Here is a 21,667-nt window from a genome sequence, read left to right on the forward strand (position 1 = left end):
GAGTCGCCTATTGTCACTCAACATACAGAGAGATTATGTTAAAAAGTTGGACTTTCAGGACATTATTGAAGACTTTGCCACAGCCAAGAGCCAAAAAGTGTTTTGTATGAAATTATAATCACTGATAAATTGATAATAGTAGGTTGAGTTGAGTTGCTTATTATGTATTTTGAGGATTGATAAAACTCTACATTTGTTTTGCAGTATGTCTAAGAATAAAGTTGTTCATTTATTCATTTGTGATTATTTAGTCCCTTGTGACTTGTACTCAACCATAGTTAGTTTCTGGCAGGTCAGGGGTAAAGGATGTCTAAGCCCTAACCAAACAGACACTAAATTAACATTTATAATCACTTAGCACTACAATCTATTTCTCTCTTGTCAAATTTATTTATTATTTTCCTTTACCTTGTTGGAACATGAAGGTTAATAGGCCAGACCACAGTGAATATACATACATTATATCTCAAATTTCGTAGGCTTCTTAAACCTTCATAGGCCCTGGGCACTTTGCCCACTGTGCCCCCTTGATAATCCGGCCCTGACCATAAGAGGTTGTATATAAATTGTTTTTGTTTGGATCTGTGATTTTGGTTGTGTTCCCCAGTCAGGTTGGTTCTTTATGCAGGGAATGTTTAGGGCACCTTTTCTAGCCCCCTCCCCATGTGAGGTGAGCAGAGTGGCTCATTGAAAGGGCTGCTCAGTTGCACAGACAGGACCGAACTGCACTGCTGCCTAGACCCCAGTGCATAAACTATCATCTTATCTATGGTGCCCATGTGCAGAGTTGTGACTAGAGACTCCCAGCAGTCATCTCTGCCTGTCCCCGTCGCCACTCGTCCGTCGCCATAGGACTTTTGGGGGTAAAGGGGTTTTGATGATGATGAGAAGTATGATGAGCTAGATGATGGCTGTGCTTGAGTTGATTTATGTGGCGAGACAAGAAGGCAGGCTACAACCACACATCTTGGCTCTCCCTTTTCCTGATCCAGTGGTGCAAGTGTTGCAATGACTGGGGAGAGGAAGAGTTGCAATGGTCTGCCGATACCCCAGTTTGTTGGGTTTTGCCTTATTAGCCTGCCCATCAGGCATTGCCTTTGTCCGCCAGTGTAGTCGTTGGGTTCCCATGTTGGTCACTTCTTCCGCCTATACCACCGTTGGGGTCTTGTTGGAGCTCTGTAAGCATGTCTGCCTGATGCGGAGCTCCACCACAGATTTATCGTTTGGGGTTTACTCCTGCAGCCTTGTATCTGCCAAGGTTAATCCTCAAGGCAGCGGGGCGGTGGTTGGTAGGCCCCAGGACGTGTGCACATGCCAGTGGGCCTATGAGCCGTCCCTCTGGAGCCCACTGCTACTCCGAGATCCCCTGCTGGTTTAGCCTGGGTCCACGAGGCACCCAGTTACTGTGTCGCCACGAGGAGGCACAGCAGGAGTCTTGTTGGTGAGGAGGCTGTGTACTGGCGGGGAAGACTTATGCGAGTTGCTTCCCAGTTCACCACGAGAGCTAGCCAGCGGCGGTAGCTGGAAGTGAAAGGAAGCAAGTAGTGCTTACACCTCAACACTGACACAATGCTGCCACACTAGATACATTACACCATCCTGCACACACACACACACACACACACACACACACACACACACACACACACACACACACACACACACACACACACACACACACACACACATTATCCATCCCTCTTCTGTTCCCCCAAGGGCCAGAGAAGACAGAATACAGTATTGAAAGTGTGTAGTAATAGTTTAAGTTAGGTTAGGATAGGTTGGATTAGGTTAGGTTTATGTTAGGATAGGTTAGGGGCTCCCGGTAGAGGAATGAGGTTTCATACGTTATTTTCTCATTATGTTTTATACTATTAACATTCTTTTGGGTGATGCTGATGTGATATTTATGTCTATTGTGGATTTTATTTAATATAACAGAAGAAAAACAGTATTTTAGGTCACTGTGTCAAGTTAAACAAAATAGTTCATAGAATTTATGAATTATTTTTATATTTTATTTTGAGTTTATTTCTGCATATTAAAGTTTGTTAAAGTTAACCCCTTGAGTACAATGACTTAATCTCCTGAGACACAGTAACTTGAGTACGATAATCCCCTGAGTACGAAGATTTAACCTCCGGAGTGAAATGTCATCTTCCTGAAAAGAATTGGTCATCCCAGTCAATTGAGTAACTCATTGTACTCACAACATTAAGTCAGCATACTCAAAGATAGCTCATCATAATCAGGGACTGTTATCATAATCAGAGACTGTGTTATCATAATCAAAGACTGTGTTATCATAATCAAAGACTGTGTTATCATAATCAGAGACTGTGTTATCATAATCAGAGACTGTGTTATCATAATCAGAGATTGTTATCATAATCAAAGACTGTGTTATCATAATCAAAGACTGTGTTATCATAATCAAAGACTGTGTTATCATAATCAAGACTGTGTTATCATAATCAGTGTGTTATCATAATCAGAGAGTTATCATAATGTGTTATCATAATCAAAGACTGTGTTATCATAATCAAAGACTGTGTTATCATAATCAAAGACTGTGTTATCATAATCAAAGACTATGTTATCATAATCAGAGACTATGTTATCATAATCAGAGACTATGTTATCATAATCAGAGACTGTGTTATCATAATCAAAGACTATGTTATCATAATCAAAGACTATGTTATCATAATCAAAGACTGTGTTATCATAATCAAAGACTATGTTATCATAATCAGAGACTGTGTTATCATAATCAAAGACTGTGTTATCATAATCAAAGACTGTGTTATCATAATCAAAGACTGTGTTATCATAATCAAAGACTGTGTTATCATAATCAAGGCTGTGTTATCATAATCAAAGACTGTGTTATCATATTGCTGTGTTATCATAATCAAAGACTGTGTTATCATCATCAGAGACTGTGTTATCATAATCAAAGACTGTGTTATCATAATCAGAAGACTGTGTTATCATAATCAAAGACTATGTTATCATAATCAGAGACTGTGTTATCATAATCAAAGACTGTGTTATCATAATCAGAGACTGTGTTATCATAATCAAAGACTATGTTATCATAATCAGAGACTGTGTTATCATAATCAAAGACTATGTTATCATAATCAGAGACTGTGTTATCATAATCAAAGACTATGTTATCATAATCAGAGACTGTGTTATCATAATCAAAGACTATGTTATCATAATCAAAGATTGTTATCATAATCAAAGACTGTGTTATCATAATCAAGGACTGTGTTATCATAATCAAAGACTGTGTTATCATAATCAAAGACTGTGTTATCATAATCAGGGACTGTGTTATCATAATCAAAGACTGTGTTATCATAATCAAGGACTGTGTTATCATAATCAGAGACTGTGTTATCATAATCAAAGACTGTGTTATCATAATCAGGGACTGTGTTATCATAATCAAAGACTGTGTTATCATAATCAAAGACTGTGTTATCATAATTAGGGACTGTGTTATCATAATCAAAGACTGTGTTATCATAATCAAGGACTGTGTTATCATAATCAAAGACTGTGTTATCATAATCAAAGACTGTGTTATCATAATCCAAAGACTTGTGTTATCATAATCAAAGTGTGTTATCATAATCAAGGATGTGTTATCATAATCAAAGACTGTGTTATCATAATCAAAGACTGTGTTATCTAATCAGTGTGTTATCATAATCAAAGACTGTGTTATCATAATCCTGTTATCATAATCAAACTGTGTTATCATAATCAAGACTGTGTTATCATAATCAAAGACTGTGTTATCATAATCAAGGACTGTGTTATCATAATCAGAGACTGTGTTATCATAATCAAAGACTGTGTTATCATAATCAGGGACTGTGTTATCATAATCAAAGACTGTGTTATCATAATCAAAGGGATAAAGTTCTATAGACTGTTTCTTCTTTCTTTTCTTATAATATCTTAACAATTATTTGAACATATGTTTTTCTTATCTCTGTTCATCTTGACGTAGTACAGTACAGCATCAGCTGAAGGGGATCATGTTAAATATTGGTCATTTATGGTGATTAACTGTGAGCTTGAGTTAGATACAAGAAATAATCTGTGATAAGAATTATATTTGTCAGCAGTATTCAACAGCTGCCATTTTATTTTGAACTCTTGACCAAATGATGTGTGAAGCAGTTCACCTAAGTGCAGAATATTGATAATGTAACTAAAGTCTTCACTGAATCTGATAACAGGAAAGTTTTTTTATTTTTACATGACTCAGTTTAATCTGTTAAGTATAATCAGTGTGTAGGTTCACCCATCTCTTATATAATGCGGAGTAAATGAGTGATTACCCCAGGGGGAGCCTCTTCACACACCATACTCTCCCATACCTTGATAAACACTCTCTCATCATCACAGTTTGTTACTCCAATGTTTAACTCATCCAAAAATTGGTTCTTTACCCTCATTTAATTCATAATATTTTACAATTGTATCAAACTAATTCTTCTTACATGAGTTTTCAGCCTTGGATCAGCAAGACGTTTATATATATATATATATATACGTATATATATATATATATATATATATATATATATATATATATATATATATATATATATATATATATATATATATATATATATATATATATATATATATATATATATATATATATATATATATATATATATATATATATATATATATATATATATATATATATATATATATATATATATATATATATATATATATATATATATATATATATATATATATATATATATACATACAGGTTGTACCTCTCTAGTCTGGCATTCTGTGGTCCAGAAACTCCCGTAGTCCAGAACATTTTTAGTTTGTCCAATAGGTATATAGGCAGTGTTTTTTTTTTCACTTATCTGAATTATTATTAATATTACAGGAGTATTAAATTTTGGCCCCTCAGACCCCAATGTGGGTCAGTGACCTATGCCCGGGTGGGCTAATCCCCATAAAAAAACAACAACAAAGCCGCGGGAAATTAAGGTTTGTTTACATCCGGCAGTTCGGCTGCTCGCTCTCTCTGCTTGTCTATACAGAGTACAACATTTAACCCTTCAATATATATGAGCAGTAAATAAGTGTTGCTTTCATATTCTTATGTAGAGTAATGGCGATATGTTTTCACATGTGCGCACTTACATACGAGCAGTCTCACTTTTGTTTTTACCATTAATGGTTAGCTACTTATATTGTTCCATTTATTAACATTAAATAACATTACTTCAAACAACCATATTAATTTTTTTACATTAATTTTACTACAGCTACAATCAGGGTCTTATTTTCTTCAGTTTTATATGTAGAACCAATCAGTCACTGGTTTTGTAAGCATTAACAAAAACAATGCCGGCAGCCGTCTCGTCTCCTCGTGTGTTTTAATATTCCACGTATTATTAATAAATTGTATTGTTCATTTTGCACACACAAACATTAATTCAATAAAAACAAATTCAGAAACATTAATTAAAATATATATGAACAGTAAATAAGTGTTGCTTTCATATTCTTATGTAAAATAATGACGATATGTTTTCACGTGTGCACACTTACATACGCGATTTCTCTTTTTTTCTTTACCATTATCGTTAGCTACTTCTATTGTTCCATTTATTAACATTAAATAACATTACTTAGAACAACCATATTAATTTTACTACAGCTACAATCAGGGTCTTATTTTCTTCAGTTTTATATGTAGAACCAGTCAGTCACTGGTTTTGTAATCAACGAAAACAATGCGGTCTCATTTCCTCGTGTTTTAATATTCTACGTATTATTAATGAATTGAATTGCTCATTTTGCACACATATACATTAATTCAATAAAAAAGACATTCAGTAATAAACAATAATGAATCCTTTGTAACATAAGAGAAATGACGCTGTTTACACGATTGTGCACGTCCTCTGAACGTTGGCGGGCCGTTCAAACCCGTCGAAATTCGAGTTTCCGCCGTCAAAATTTTAAATTATGTAGTGTTTTTTTTGTTTGTCCAAATAAAAAATGGTGAATTAAAAACCCGCGAAATTTGAGAAGCTACTGTACGACATTTAACCCTTCAATATGTCTTGAAAGAGACCACGAAGCAGTGAAAGTGGTGCAAACGTAAGCGCAAGTCACTATCTGTCCAGGAAAAGGGTGAATTTCCATGGTCCGGAAATTTCCATTGTCCAGCACCGGTCAGGTCCCGAGGTTGCCGGACTAGAGAGGAACAACCTGTGTATATATATGTACTGGATATACTGTATATTTATTTGCTTCCTTTTCATGCTTGATCTCAGGTTTTTCAGGATGGAAAGGTAAAGTGAGGTTCAGTAACTATGTTTGGCTGAACACTTAAGTAGTGAGGCTCACATCTTAAAGGTCACAAGATGTCTCAGTAGAGTTGTCACTCAGCACGTACTGTGTCTCTCACTTAATCTACTTCACTCTGTATGTAATGCTCATGACTTGTCTGTGCACCTGTGTACCTCTGGGGTGTACCATAAGAGCACCTGTGTACCTCTGGGGTGTACCATTAGAGCACCTGTGTACCTCTGGGGTGTACCATTAGAGCACCTGTGTACCTCTGGGGTGTACCATTAGAGCACCTGTGTACCTCTGGGGTGTACCATTAGAGCACCTGTGTACCTCTGGGGTGTACCATAAGAGCACCTGTGTACCTCTGGGGTGTACCATTAGAGCACCTGTGTACCTCTGGGGTGTACCATAAGAGCACCTGTGTACCTCTGGGGTGTACGATTAGAGCACCTGTGTACCTCTGGGGTGTACCATTAGAGCACCTGTGTACCTCTGGGGTGTACCATTAGAGCACCTGTGTACCTCTGGGGTGTACCATAAAAGCACCTGTGTACCTCTGGGGTGTACCATTAGAGCACCTGTGTGTGTGTGCCTCTGGGGTGTGCATTAGAGAGCACCTGTGTACCTCTGGGGTGTACCATTAGAGCACCTGTGTACCTCTGGGGTATACCATAAAAGCACTTGTGTACCTCTGGGGTGTACCATTAGAGCACCTGTGTACCTCTGGGGTGTACCATTAGAGCACTTGTGTACCTCTGGGGTGTACCATTAGAGCACCTGTGTACCTCTGGGGTGTACCATTAGAGCACCTGTGTACCTCTGGTGGACACATGTAATATTGGTTGCTGCACATTGTAATATACTGGTAGTGGTTTTCTGTATTCCATCATTAATCTCTGGAGAAAAGGTCCATTACTGAATGATGTATATTAGTTATGAGGCAGAATTACTGTACTTATGGGTAGTATTGGGTGTGTTAGTCCCACCCAAAATACTTGTCTAATAAGTATGACTTTGTGAACACCGGCTCACACTCACTATAGAATGTGGTGTTTATATAGAGTTTGTTATTTGTTGATCTTGACATGGTATTCAAATGCAAGATCCTTGTCTGACCACAAGTGTAATGCTCCCTCACTCACTGCTGCTCTGCTGTTTTCTTCAGCCTGTAGGATAATGATCAGTTATGGAACCAGAGTGTGTGTTCATATAAGACTTAATTACTTTACAGTAAAGAGAGGAGTGGATTTGTGTACACAACTTCGCAACTGACCAAAATGTACTCCAGGTGAATACTTGCATTTGAGTGATTGTTTTTATGAATGTTTGCACAGTAAACACATAGCTGGGCAAGATAAGTGTAGTGGGGAGGTAATTGTTGGTGGTCTTGGTGTCAAGAGTTGTAAGTACTTCATAAACGATAACTTATTGTTTTCTTTGGCCTCAGTTAAGGTTTGTCTTATATATACTGTATAAGTTAATTGTCTTGAGGGTAGAGAAACATGAATCAGATCCTTTCACCATACACTGATTTTTTTGTTTATTTTTATCATTACTGAATGTTTAGTTTTCTGTTGTATTATTATATATGATCAGTCTATGAATGCTCTTAATCCAAGCAACCAGGCAGTTAACTGCTCCTTATGTACTGTACTGACTCTTAACCCCAGAGTGCACCTCCCTCCCTTAATACTGTACTGCCTCACCCACAACTGTATGTCTGATGTTATAGCATTTTTCACCCCAGAAGTTGGCAATCTTTTACCACTGAATTACGTTATCCATGAAATGTATCCATTGGCTAGTTAAATGGACCCAAGTACTGTACTGTATTAGTTGTCCATAACATAATCATTAGTACAGTCGGGTCGGGATATATCGTGACTTTATATTACGATTTTTTTCCTATCGCGGCTACCAAAATTATCGACATTTTCCTATGTACCTGTAGAGTGATAATTTTTTTTATTTCGCGAGGGAAATCGAGCAGGAAATATTTCAAATGTACCGCCATGGCAAACAAATGCGTTATTTGTTCACCAGAGGCGCCACCGTAGCTGCTCACTCACGCATTCACGCTCGCCCGCTCAGTCTTTCTGGGTGAGTGACGAGCAAGCGGCCGACTGCTGCAGATTACGACTTCTAAGGTGAGTGTAAATGGGTTGCTGGTGACGTGGAAAATGAAGTGAAGAAGATGGAAAATTTTAATGGAGAAGATTTAATACTGTAACTAATATTTTTGGTGTTGGTTTATGTAGGTGTGGGATTGTCAAGTGAGGGTGGCAGTGTGGCGTCTGCTGCCGAGTTTGGTGTTCCTTAATGTTGAAATTGAAATAGCCCATTGTTCCAGAGTCTAGTGTTCATTGGTTCTTTAGTTAGTAAGAAAATGAATTTGTTAAGTCAAGTTTAGTCACTTTTATTGGCCTCCAGGACCTAATCCTATTTTCCTCATTGATTACATATAATTATATATCGCTATTTAGTATATAGCAAACATCCTTGGGCCCCATCTGGTGATATATCCCGACACTACTGTACTGTGTCTCTCCCCTGTTATTACTGCACTAAGGCCTTTTAAGTTATACAAGGTCAGTAATTAAGTGATTACATCAACAGTAAGAGATAGACTTGTTCTGGTAACAATGATAACTTCAGTTGGTCCTCCTATTGAGGTATGAGCGTGGATGAGGCTTTTTAGTACATATCGTCAGTAGACTGGCAGCAACACGCTTGGCCAAACCTGCCTGCCTGTTGTCAAACTCGCCCCTTCGCTAGCTTGAGCTTTAGGTAGTATCCTTGCTTACCCGGTACTACTTCAAGCACTACAGTCAGATGAAATGTTATGGTGCCAGATAATAGCTTTCACAAGACGTATACTGTATTAACCATCTCACAGATAGTAGTTATAATAGGCAGCTACCAAACAGGGAGGTACTACCACCTGGGAAGACTTTGGAAGCATAATGTGTTGTCTAATGGTAGACCCTGCTGCCATATGTGACCAGGTCCCAGGTTGATGATCTGACTTTCTGCCTCATTTACACACAATTGTAGGGTCTCAATTGTTTCTCTTACTATTGACGACACAACATACATATATTGTTTCTCACTTTTGATCTTGTTTTTTGTGTGTAACTTTTATGATCCTTTATTACAGGTTGAACCTCCCTAATCCGGCACCCTTTGGGCCTGACCGGTGCTGTACTATAGAATTTTCCGAACCACAGGTGGTCTTTGTAAAATACATAGTATTATTGTTGTCACACAGTTTTAATGTAAATGATATAAGTAAATATGCATACAAAAGGATAAAGAAAGAAATATGAAAATGAAACACCTGTACAGGTAATGTATTTCGACTACAGTAACATAATACAGTACAGTGTAATTGTAATAAACGAAAATAGACAAATAATTATTCTCATTCTGCACTTAAAATGACAAAATAGTTATGGTACCTGTACATAAATTGGTGATGTTCACCTGTAAAGAAGAAAAAAATATCTGTACAGTAAATGAAATAATAAAATAAAGAACAAATAAGGAAAAATTAAAAACTATAGAAATAAAATAATTACAGAAAAAACACCACTGTATAAGAACACTGTCTAAATCACTGTTCTTCCCCTCCTTCAATGTTTTACGCATATCTATATACTTCTTGGTGTCAGATTCACTATAAAACTTAAGGATTTGAAGTTTTTGCTTCTTGACATCATACACTGTAGATGATCCAACATTGTACATAACACACGGACCGATACGCCACTGTCCAGTTTCTTCAACGGTTCCACTGTCTGTTGTATCGATATAGATACTACGTGTTTTTGGCGTTTGGAGGCATTTCCTGCACCAGTATCACCTCCTGGTCATTTAGGAGGCATATTAAGGGTAAATAATAAGTGAAATATTACAGAAACACTTGAAATGCCGAGGAATGCACCAAACTCCATGAGGACCAAATGTAAACCAAGGGTGTGCCGAACCGTGGATACTAGCGCCGGTGGGTGCTAGCGGCCATCCGGCAAACTAAAATTTTACCGGACGACGGGACGTGCCGGACAATAGAGCACCGGATTAGAGAGGTTCAACTTGTATTATTATTATTATTATTATTTTTTTTTTTTTGTGAGTTCAGTATTGACAGATATGACATACAAGGTATTTACAATCCTTTTTCAAGAAACTTTCAAGAGGGGTTTGGTTATCTATGCTAGGAAAAACCTTTGAGCCAGCCATGCGAGGGTACAGGGAGAAGATGTTTTTGAAGAGTCCAAGTGGTGTAAAATTAAATTAAAGGGAGGCGACTTACTTATTGTTGGGTGTATCTATAAATCCCCAAACTGTGGCCCACTAAATCAAAGGAACTTAAAAGCCTTAATAAACAATGTAACGATGCTCAACCCTAGCCACCTCCTTATCATGGGGGACTTTAACTATGGCGACATCGACTGGAGAAATGAGTTCATGCCAAATGACTGAAATAACTCGGCTACTCTTTTTGTAGAAACTCTGAGAGATAATTTTCTGTTCCAACAAGTCAAAAACCTGACACATTACAGAGGGGAGCAAACACCCAAGCCACTAGACCTCATCATAACTAACGAGGAGGGTATGGTGGCCAAACTGGAACATCTAGTCCCAGTTGGCACCAGGCACCACATAACGTTGTCCTTCAGATTTAACTGTTACTTGGTTCATGACAAAACCAGGCCAAGGTGCAAATATTACAAGGGAAAATACGACAGGATGAGAGAGAAGATGAGGGGTATCCACTGGCCTGACTCACTAAGGAATAGGAACGCAGACAATACGCTGAATATCATATCCAGTAAAGTGAACCAGATCGATAAATATATACCCAAGACCGAACCCAGTGCCTCTAAGAATACAAGGAGACCCCTACACATGAATCATGTGGCGGTCGACAAAGTTAAGAAGAAAACCCAGAAATTCAAGACGTGGGTTAGCTCAAACGATGAGCAGGACAGGAGGATGTATTCAAGAGCCAGGAACCAAGCAAAGTCAGAGTTTAGAAGGGCCAAAAAGGAGTTCCAGAGGCTGGTTGCAAGTGAGGTCAAGTCAAACCCAAAGGCATATTACCACTATGCAAAGTCAAAATTAAAAATGCGAGTTGGAGTATCAGACCTGAGGATTGAAGATGGTAGTTACGCAGATTCTGACCAGGATAAAGCTGAGGCATTGAACAGCTTCTTTTTCTCGGTGTTCACGAGAGGATGCGATTACTCTACCCGCGTTTGAGGGCAGACAGTTCGACACAGCACTGACCCACATTGTGTTCACAGAAGAGGGTATAAGAAATAAACTGTCCAGGCTTAAGGTCCATAAGAGTCCCTGCCCTGACATGTTGTATCCCAGAGTGCTGAGGGAGTTGTGCAACGAGCTTGCTGAGCCCCTGAAGATCCTGTTCTGTAAATGTCTGGATGAACAAAAGGTCCCCAGTGAATGGAAAGTGGCTTATGTGAGTCCTATCTTCAAGAAGGGCGATCGTCACTCCACGAACAACTATAGACCGGTGAGCCTGACCAGCATAATATGTAAAGTACTTGAGAGGATTATAAGAGATGCCATGATGGAACATCTACTACGAAACAACCTTGTAAAGGATTGCCAACACGGTTTTATGCCGGGGCGCTCCTGCTTAACACAATTGCTCGAGGTATTGGATATTGTGGACCCAAATTCCAGAACGGGGTGGTAATATTGATAACATATACAGTAGTACCCCGATTTACGAGGTCAATTGAACCCACAGGGTACCGCTTAAAGTGAAAACCGTGTAAAGTGAACAACAGAACATATGGGATTAATTCCAATAGAGACTGGCCCGACCCCCAACCTCCACTTTTTGACGACACACAACTATGTTGTAGTAAAAATATTATCTTAACTTTATGATGGTATGCACACACAATTAATAATTAAGAGAAATATCAATAATACAGGTATTAGTTTTTTTAACACTTACATTAGTAGAAAAGATGGCTGGGCACACAGGGATGGGGGGTTGGTTCCGAGGCAGAGGGCAGATTATTGGCCCTCACCTGTATCACTATCCACCACATAGGCTTGCAGGGCCTCTTTGTCAAACCCCTCAAAGTCCATATCCTTAATGGGGCGGGCATCCACTAGTTCCACGTCTGAACACTCACTTCAGTAATGCCCTCTGCAAATGGGGAAGCGCCTCATTATTGAAGAGCATTATGAGTGGTGGACCATTTAGTATCTAAATGAACTTATAAAACTCACTTGCATATCGAATTGATGGATGTCAGTATTAGTGTACATGATTCTCCTGGGTTGGGGTGGGGATGTAGTTGCCATGATTAATAATGACCTTGTCGTTCACTAGAGTTTGTGATGTTCTTAAGAATATACAGTAGATAATATAATCAGCTGGCAGTCCAGTGTCATATTCTGTTCTATGGAGTCCAGTTGTGAGGATATTTTGTTTTGAAGAACATGAGTTATTAAGATGTTATATTTAATTATCCTGTTAACAATATCATTGGCGACAGCTCGGGTCAGGTACAAAGTTAAAGGATAACAATTATGAAGGGTTTGGGTCATCTCATACCTAAGATACATCGTACCCAAAAAAGACAACTAGCACCCAAGACAACTAGCACCCAAGACAACTAGCACCCAAGACAACTAGCACCCAAGACAACTAGCACCCAAGACAACTAGCACCCAAGACAACTAGCACCCAAGACAACTAGCACCCAAGACAACTAGCACCCAAGACAACTAGCACCCAACTCACGAGATAAGTTGTACCCATGAAACATCACACTACAGGTACATGTTTCGCACTGTGGTTTAGAATAACTTTATTGTAATTTACAGATAGGTTAATATAGTTGGCAGTTTCAATTTATAAACTGGGCGATGTAAACGTTTAAAATGGTCATAAGTCAACAAAATATAGACATGCATAAAAACAGATTAATTTTCCAGTTTGTACACAGTATATAATTCAGGGCTCCTCACTGGTATTTCTTTCGGTATAACGAACTTGTTGTACGGAGTGGCTGACATCGTGACCTCGTCCTGACATATCAACGTCAAGAATGAAATACAGTAGTAATAAGGATATAAAAGAACGAAGAGTGAGAACATTGGCCAACACATATACAATTACTGTAGTTATGTTATTGTATGTTAATGATTCTCTGGATATATTTGTTTAATAAGTCACGACCACACAAACACAAGACCAGTATGAGTAACGTAACGACTTGATAATGTGTCACCCAATATTGCCGCTATCCCTATACGGTATATAGGTACGAACGGTCTCGTAATTGGCTGAACACACCCTACCTTAATCATCCCACTCATCTTATTGGCTGATCACACCCTACCTTAATCATCCCACTCATCTTATTGGCTGAACACACCCTACCTTAATCATCCCATTCATCTTATTGGCTGAACACACCCTACCTTAATCATCCCACTCATCTTATTGGCTGAACACACCCTACCTTAATCATACCACTCATCTTATTGGCTGAACACACCCTACCTTAATCATCCCACTCATCTTATTGGCTGAACACACCTTACCTTAATCATCCCACTCATCTTATTGGCTGAACACACCCTACCTTAATCATCCCACTCATCTTATTGGCTGAACACGACCTACCTCGGCTGAACCCTTCATCCACTCATCTTATTGGCTGAACACACCCTACCTTAATCATCCCACTCATCTTATTGGCTGAACACACCCTACCTTAATCATACCACTCATCTTATTGGCTGAACACACCTACCTTAATCATCCCACTCATCTTATTGGCTGAACACACCCTACCTTAATCATCCCACTCATCTTATTGGCTGAACACACCCTACCTTAATCATCCCACTCATCTATTGGCTGAACACACCCTACCTTAATCATCCCACTCACCTTATTGGCTGAACACACCCTACCTTAATCATCCCACTCATCTTATTGGCTGAACACACCCTACCTTAATCATCCCACTCATCTTATTGGCTGAACACACCCTACCTTAATCATCCCACTCATCTTATTGGCTGAACACAACCTACCTTAATCATCCCACTCATCTTATTGGCTGAACACAACCTACCTTAATCATCCCACTCATCTTATTGGCTGAACACAACCCACCTTAATCATCCCACTCATCTTATTGGCTGAACATTTCATTTTGGTTTTGACTTCGGACAACTCGCCTTACGCCTTCGCCTCATTATTCACGGCTTCTGCATTATTTTCTATTTGCTTCTAATATTGTGTAGATAAATGATACTCTCTGTAGTCATTGATTTTGTTCTTCTTATTGTGGTGTTTGATATTTGTTACTGACGTAGTGACTGTATGTATGTAGTGAGCACTTGTACGACACATTGATCTGAGTGGGACTGTTAAATGAGTTCCAGTCTTATTGGACCCTAACCAGACCTAACCAAACCTAATCTAACCTAACCAAACCTATCTTAACCAAACCTAATCTAACATAACCAAATCTAACCTAACCAAACCTAACTTAACCAAACCTAATCTAACATAACCAAATCTAACCTAACCAAACCTAACTTAACCAAACCTAATCTAACCCAACCTAACCTAACCAAACCTAATCTAACTTAACCTAACCAAACCTAACCTAACCAAACCTAACCAAACCAAACCTTTAGTACCGAGGCCCCGTGTTAATGGACCCATGTTGTGATGGTTATGATTGGTTAGAGGTTTTAGGGGCCCATGTGATCTGTAACCATCTGAATTGTCTTTTGTAGTTTTGTAATTCCTGTAGTACTGTATTATTAAGTGTGTTGACTCACCTCTCTCACTGTAGACACCAGCAGTTTGTTTTGTTAAGGCATGTTGGTCTAGTAACATATTTTAATAATATTTTGGTCAACACAATATTTTTTTTCTCATATTTTTATTTTATTTTTTTCAGGACAGTAGAATAAGTTAATGTATTATATATTATTTAGTAATTGTATATTTTCAGTATATTTTCATTTCTAACTCGAATGATGATTTGATCTTGGTGAATATGTTGTAATGTAAGCTCTCCCGCACAGGTCCCCAGAATGGTCTAAGGTGTCGGCCTCGGAACGGGAGAAGTTAGGACTGACATTTGAAGATGATGGTGAATTCTGGTGAGTGATGTGACAAGCTGCCTCAGTCTGTATATTGTGTGTGATAAAACCCTCTTTAGGAGAACAGTACAGGTGTCCCACAGTACAGTACAGTACAGTACAGTACGGGTGTCCCACAGTAGAGTACAGTAAAGTACGGGTGTCCCACAGCACAGTACAGTACAGTACGGGTGTCCCACAGTAGAGTACAGTACAGTACGGGTGTCCCACAGGCACCTGGTGTCCCAGTACAGTACAGTAGCACGGGTGTCCCACAGTACAGCACAGTACAGCACAGGTAACCACAGTACAGCACAGTAGCAGGTGTCCCACAGTACAGTACAGTACAGCATGGGTGTCCCACAGCACAGCACAGTATGTGGTGTCCCACAGCACAGCACAGTAAAGCACGGGTGTCCCACAGTACAGCACAGTACAGCACGGGTGTCCCACAGCACAGTACAGCAGTCCCACAGCACAGTACAGGTGTCCCAAGCACAGCACAGTGTCCCACACGCAGGAGGGTGTCCCACAGCACCACGGAGGGTGTCCCAGCAGCACGGAGGTCCCACACAGCACGTGAGGGTGACCCACAGCACAGCATATGGGTGTCCACAGCACAGCACGTGAGGGTGACCCACAGCACAGCACGTGAGGGTGACCCACAGTACACACGTGAGGGTGACCCACGCACAGCACGTGAGGTGTCCCACAGCACAGCACGTGAGGGTGACCCATAGCACAGCACGGAGGGTGTCCCACAGCACAGCACGTGAGGGTGTCCCACAGTACAGCACGTGAGGGTGACCCATAGTACAGCACACGTGAGGGTGTCCCACAGCACAGCACGTGAGGGTGGTGACCACACAGTACAGCACGTGAGGGTGTCCCACGGCACAGCACGTGAGGGGGTGTGAGGGTGTCCCCACAGCACAGCAGCGTGGTGGGGGGTGTGAGGGCATGAGGGGACCCACAGCACGTGAGAGGGTCCCACAGCACAGCACGTATGGGTGTCCCACAGGTACGTGAGGGTGCACGTGAGGGTGACCCACAGCACAGCATGTATGGGTGTACGACAGCACGTGAGGGTGACCCCACGGTACAGCACGTGAGGGTGACACTGCGTGAGGGTGACCACAGACATTACGTGAGGTGTCACAGAGGGGTGACCCATGGCACGATGTACGTGAGGGTGTCCCATGCACAGCACGTGTACAGCATGCACGTGGTGACCACAGCAGCACGGAGTGAGGGTGTCCCACAGTACAGTACGTGAGGGTGTCCCACAGTACATTACGTGAGGGTGACCCACAGTACATTACGTGAGGGTGACCCACAGTACAGTACGTGAGGGGTGTCCCACAGTACAGTACATGAGGGTGACCCACAATACTCTTATGTAAGTTAATGGATGCCGTTCTGGCATCCCTAGCAAGGGTTGTCACACATGTTATCCCTGTGGGTGGGGATGCCTTACTCACTACCTGCATGGGGCCTCCATCCTGTGTTGCTCACGTGTAAATTTCATTCAGACATTTAATAATTCTGTAATAATAATAATAATAATAATAATAATAATAATAATAATAATAATAATAATAATAATAATAATAATATCAAAAAATAATAATGATATTAATCATAAACAATAAATAAATAAATAAATAATGATAATAACAATAATAATACAGTAATAACAATAATAGTGATTCAGTAAAGTCATTATATAAGTTTACAGTTGACGTGAAACGGACTGTACGTAGACCATGCAGGTATACCGTGCATAGACAATGCATGTATTGTATACAGTGTACAGTACATGGACCATTGAGTATACATTGCAGGTATCGGGGAATATTAAACTGAAGAAGTTTGATTAAGGATAGCGAACAAAGCCATGTACTGTATATGATGTGAATATGTAAATGGGATGTGTTGATTGTTTCGTCATTTCACAGGATGACGTTTGAAGACTTCGTAGAGCACTTCACGGATCTTTCCATCTGCTTCCTCATCAACACCAAAGTCCTGAGCTTCAATAAGACCTGGCACGAGACGGTGTTCTATGACGCTTGGACCATTGGCGTCAGCGGACATAACTCAGACAGAGCCGGTGGATGTCTCAACCATAAAAACACCTTTCTCCGCAACCCACAATATAGGTAGGGCATGGTGTAAGGGGTAAAGTGGTGGGTGTTGTAAGTGGTGGTGGTGACTGTTGTTTTAAGTGGTGGTGGAGACTGTTGTTGTAAGTGGTGGTGGTGACTGTTGTTGTGAGTGGTGGTGGTGACTGTTGTTGTGAGTGGTGGTGGAGACTGTTGTTGTAAGTGGCAGTAAAGTGGTAAACAACACTATGTCTCCACTTAGTGTTGATGGTCAGAGCCGTGGTGGTGTTCTCACGGCCAGATATATTTTTCATCATTGTTTTCTGTTGTGTGACGTACAGTAATAGTGTAATTACTCTCCTCGTTACGCTCTCGGTCGTTGACTCGCTTTAATAATATGAAAACATCGGTGAACCAAGACACCAGCGCCTTTGTAATTGTCTTGTAATCCCTCACGAAGATTATCACAATAGACATTTCTACTTCTCTCAGGTTCGACATCAAGGATGAAACAGAAGACGTCATATTCCAGTTGATGCAGAAAGATACACGTGACCGCAAACAAGATGGTATACAGAACCTCGTCATAGGCTTCCACGTCATGAAGGTTCGACGTCCATTACTGTTTGTTGCCATGACGATCCTCCTTTATTATACTGGAATATTTTTTTTAAAGGAATTTTATATTATGTTTCAGATGTTTAATAGGCAGTAAAATATTTGATCCGATGTGTTGTGACTGCGTGTTACAGGTGGAAGAGAACCGTAGGTATCGTGTTCACCGCATCCATGAGAGTATAGCCACGTCGGACTATATCCGCACGCGGGCTATATTCCTGCGAGAACAGCTGAAACAGGGACGCTATGTCATCATTCCTACAACCTTCAAACCAGACGAAACGGGAGACTTTATTTTTAGAATGTTTACCTCCAAGGATCCTGATGCTAAGTGAGTCCCTCAGTGTTCTCTGTATATACTGTATAGCATCTGTCAAGTAACCTAACCTAACCAAGCTTAATCTAACCTAACCTAAGCGAACCTTAATTTATCCTAACCTAACCTAATCCCTCTGGTAGTGTTAGGGTGTTTAATCTTCATGTGATCTAAGTCTTCATCTGTATATATATACTTTGAAAGCTTTTGCTGTGAGTTATATACCCTGTGTCACTCTGCTCTTCACCACTGATGGTCCCTTCAGCCGCTCGGTGTAACTATGTCCTTACTAAAGGGGGCGGCAACAGCTACTCAAATATCTAACCTGGAAAATATGAGCTGATTACTTTCTCGACTTGTAAAATATAGCTGCAACATTTTATTAAATTTTTTGTGTATTTTATGAACAGAGAACTAATGAAGGACCAGCCTAAGATACCGTGGTACTCGTGCGTCAAGAAGCCTTCCATCGTGACCACAATCACCGTGAAGTGCGCCACTAACCTGGAGAAACAGTCTACGTTTGGAGGTGAGCCGTTCATGATTCATACTTTTTTATATATATTTATGTTGCTTCATAGTTTTATTGACTCTTATGTGTACAACTTCTATAATAGGGTGTTGGTGAAACTTTTTAATACGCTACTTTACATTGGCGTCAAAACCAGGATTGAGTGTGCTTTGTTTTCATTTTTTGTGTATTTTTTTGACAAATCAATAATGTAGTACTGTAATGAAGTCATCTTAACCATTAAAGCTCCGACCAGCTCATGTGAGTTATTCGATCTGGTGCCAAAGTCTTAGATTTGATTCACTTAGTCATTTGACATGTACCATCTGGAGGCCCTTGGCATCTTTTTCTTGGCCACTTAGAAATTCTTAATAAGTCTCAGTCAAATTTTGGACATCATGGAGAGCACTATATCTCATGAGCCTCAGCCAAGGAACACCTTGTCCAATATAACTTTAGTAAATAATATAAGAACAATATATCAGGCTTTTGAAAACAGAGAAGCACTTCCTACAACACAAACTCACTCCCCAAATTCCTCAGACTGATTTACATCACCTCACATGAGGTGACCTCTCACACTGTACCCACAGAGGGCGAGCCTCATTTTACCCGGTGACCTGACAATGATAACCTCACAAAATATGACGGTTGAGGATGACCTGATCACGAGATCGGAGGTTGACGAGTTCCACAACAATTTAAATAATGAGTTACTTAATGCACAAAGGCAGAACATACCATACAGAAAACTCAGATCAAACAACAATGACCCTAAATGGATAAATAATTATTTAAAGAATATTATTGGCCAAAGGAAGGCTATAGGTAGGAGATTAAATCGTGGTAAAGTTTACCTCCGAGATTATTCGGTATTGGCCGGTGGGGTTAACACCGAGATAAGAAAAGCAAAGAGGAATAATGAACTGAAGGTAGCAAGGGAGGTGAAGTCAAACCCCAAGGGATTCTATCAAACGTATCAAACTAAAACACGAGAAAATACTGGACCAATGCAGCGAGATACTGGCGAGCTAACTGATGACGACGGAGAAATGAGCAATAATCCGAACAGCTATTTTTCAACAGTTTTCACCACCGAAAATTTAAACATGATACTGGAGGCACCGACTCTATACAGAGATAGTGAAGAAAATAAATTTAGCGAGATAGTAGTGACTAGTAACAACGTTAGTAAGCAAATAGACAAACTAAAGCCGAATACATCACCAGGTCCCGATGAGATATTTGCCAGAGTATTAACCCTTAGCCAGGAGAGGAGCAGTTCACTGATGGGAGCAACGTCACAACTCGTTCTTTGTACCTTGACTTATCTTATTTAAACAGTCCTTTATACACGGTGGTATAGATGCAAAAAACATATCTCTCTCCACTATGTCGTGGGTTCGAATCCTGCTTGGCCTGGATACACGTGGGAAGGGTGTTATCCAGTGTTGCCCTCACTGCCAAACATCACAGGTCTCCCATATTACACCTTCCTCCTGTACAAACACCGGAGAGACCAACCGCCCATATGACTAGTAAGTGATAAATGGTGGAAAAAAAAATCTTGTCTTTCAGTGATAAAGCTCATTTGTTTCCATCTCCTAAATAAGTCGTCCTGTAAGACTGATACATTGATCTATGCACTCTACATTGTTTCCCCTATCGTCATCATCATCATCACCACCATTACAGTACTTCAATGGTTTATGCTCTTGCCTTCATCACCTTGTGTGTTATTCTGTGTGTGTGAGCTGGAGCAATGTTGGAGTGTCATAGTGTATGTTCCACTCCCTCATCGCTCAGTACTTGGCTTCAGCACACGACTTCATCACCCAGTACTTGGCTTCATCACACGCCCTCATCGCTCAGTACTTGGCTTCAGCACACGACCTCATCACCCAGTACTTGGCTTCATCACACGACCTCATCACCCAGTACTTGGCTTCATCACATGACGGCAGGAAGTGTGTCCCTCCACCCCTGACATAAAAGAGGGAGAGTTAATCAGGAGGAAGGATTTTCTTTTGTTAACCTCAAAATCATAGTTTTAAGTTGAGAGAGACCAACAGTTTTAAGGCATTGAAGGTCTCGGGGTGAATAGTATTGTACAAGATCTATATGAATATTATTCTGTATGTTAACAGTTTCTAATAGTTGTTAAGTCAAGGCAGAACCTATAGCTAAATACTTGTCTGCCACACTGTTAGGTTAAGTAAATTTATCCTCCTTATCCTATATCAAATTGCTGGCCACTTGGTAAGGTTATATTAACGTCTGCTTTAGAGTTATACAGTAGACCCTTGCCATTTGAGAGTTTGAGATTCACGATTTCGACGATTCACGATAAGCAGCTGGTGGCTATGGTGGCTAGCTTTCAAGCCTTTCCCGCAGCACAACGAGTCATCCCACGCAGTATCTCGTGTTGTACTCTCAAAACTTTAGTGTTTCTGTGTGAAATGGCCCCTAAAAGACTGCCTAGTGTCAGTGTTAGTGATGCTGGTGGAGTGAAATGTAAAAGGCAGAAGTCAGTGGTGACCCCGACAAAGAAAGTTTTATTATTTATTAAGTTAAAGGAGGGGATGAGTGCTGCCGCGG

The 21,667-nt window shown here is 40.1% G+C and overlaps 1 protein-coding gene across 7 annotated transcripts in view; it reads left to right on the forward strand.

Moving 5' to 3' along the window:
* LOC121864723 (calpain-5-like) overlaps window positions 1–21,667 on the forward strand; it is a 62,636-nt gene that overhangs the window by 32,999 nt on the left and 7,970 nt on the right. For 3 of the 7 annotated variants that reach the window (XM_042363883.1, XM_042363877.1, XM_042363879.1), the window contains 7 exons: window positions 6,345–6,362; window positions 7,595–7,651; window positions 15,463–15,540; window positions 17,478–17,681; window positions 18,117–18,231; window positions 18,377–18,573; window positions 18,969–19,087. In XM_042363883.1, coding sequence (XP_042219817.1) covers window positions 6,345–6,362; window positions 7,595–7,651; window positions 15,463–15,540; window positions 17,478–17,681; window positions 18,117–18,231; window positions 18,377–18,573; window positions 18,969–19,087 — 788 coding nt within the window. The remainder of the gene's footprint in view (window positions 1–6,344; window positions 6,363–7,594; window positions 7,652–15,462; window positions 15,541–17,477; window positions 17,682–18,116; window positions 18,232–18,376; window positions 18,574–18,968; window positions 19,088–21,667) is intronic. The other 4 variants (XM_042363881.1, XM_042363882.1, XM_042363878.1 and 1 more) reach the window with 3 other exon arrangements.

The sequence above is a fragment of the Homarus americanus genome, unplaced genomic scaffold (assembly GCF_018991925.1).
Source record: "Homarus americanus isolate GMGI-L3 unplaced genomic scaffold, GMGI_Hamer_2.0 scaffold55395, whole genome shotgun sequence".
NCBI classification, from domain to species: domain Eukaryota; kingdom Metazoa; phylum Arthropoda; class Malacostraca; order Decapoda; family Nephropidae; genus Homarus; species Homarus americanus.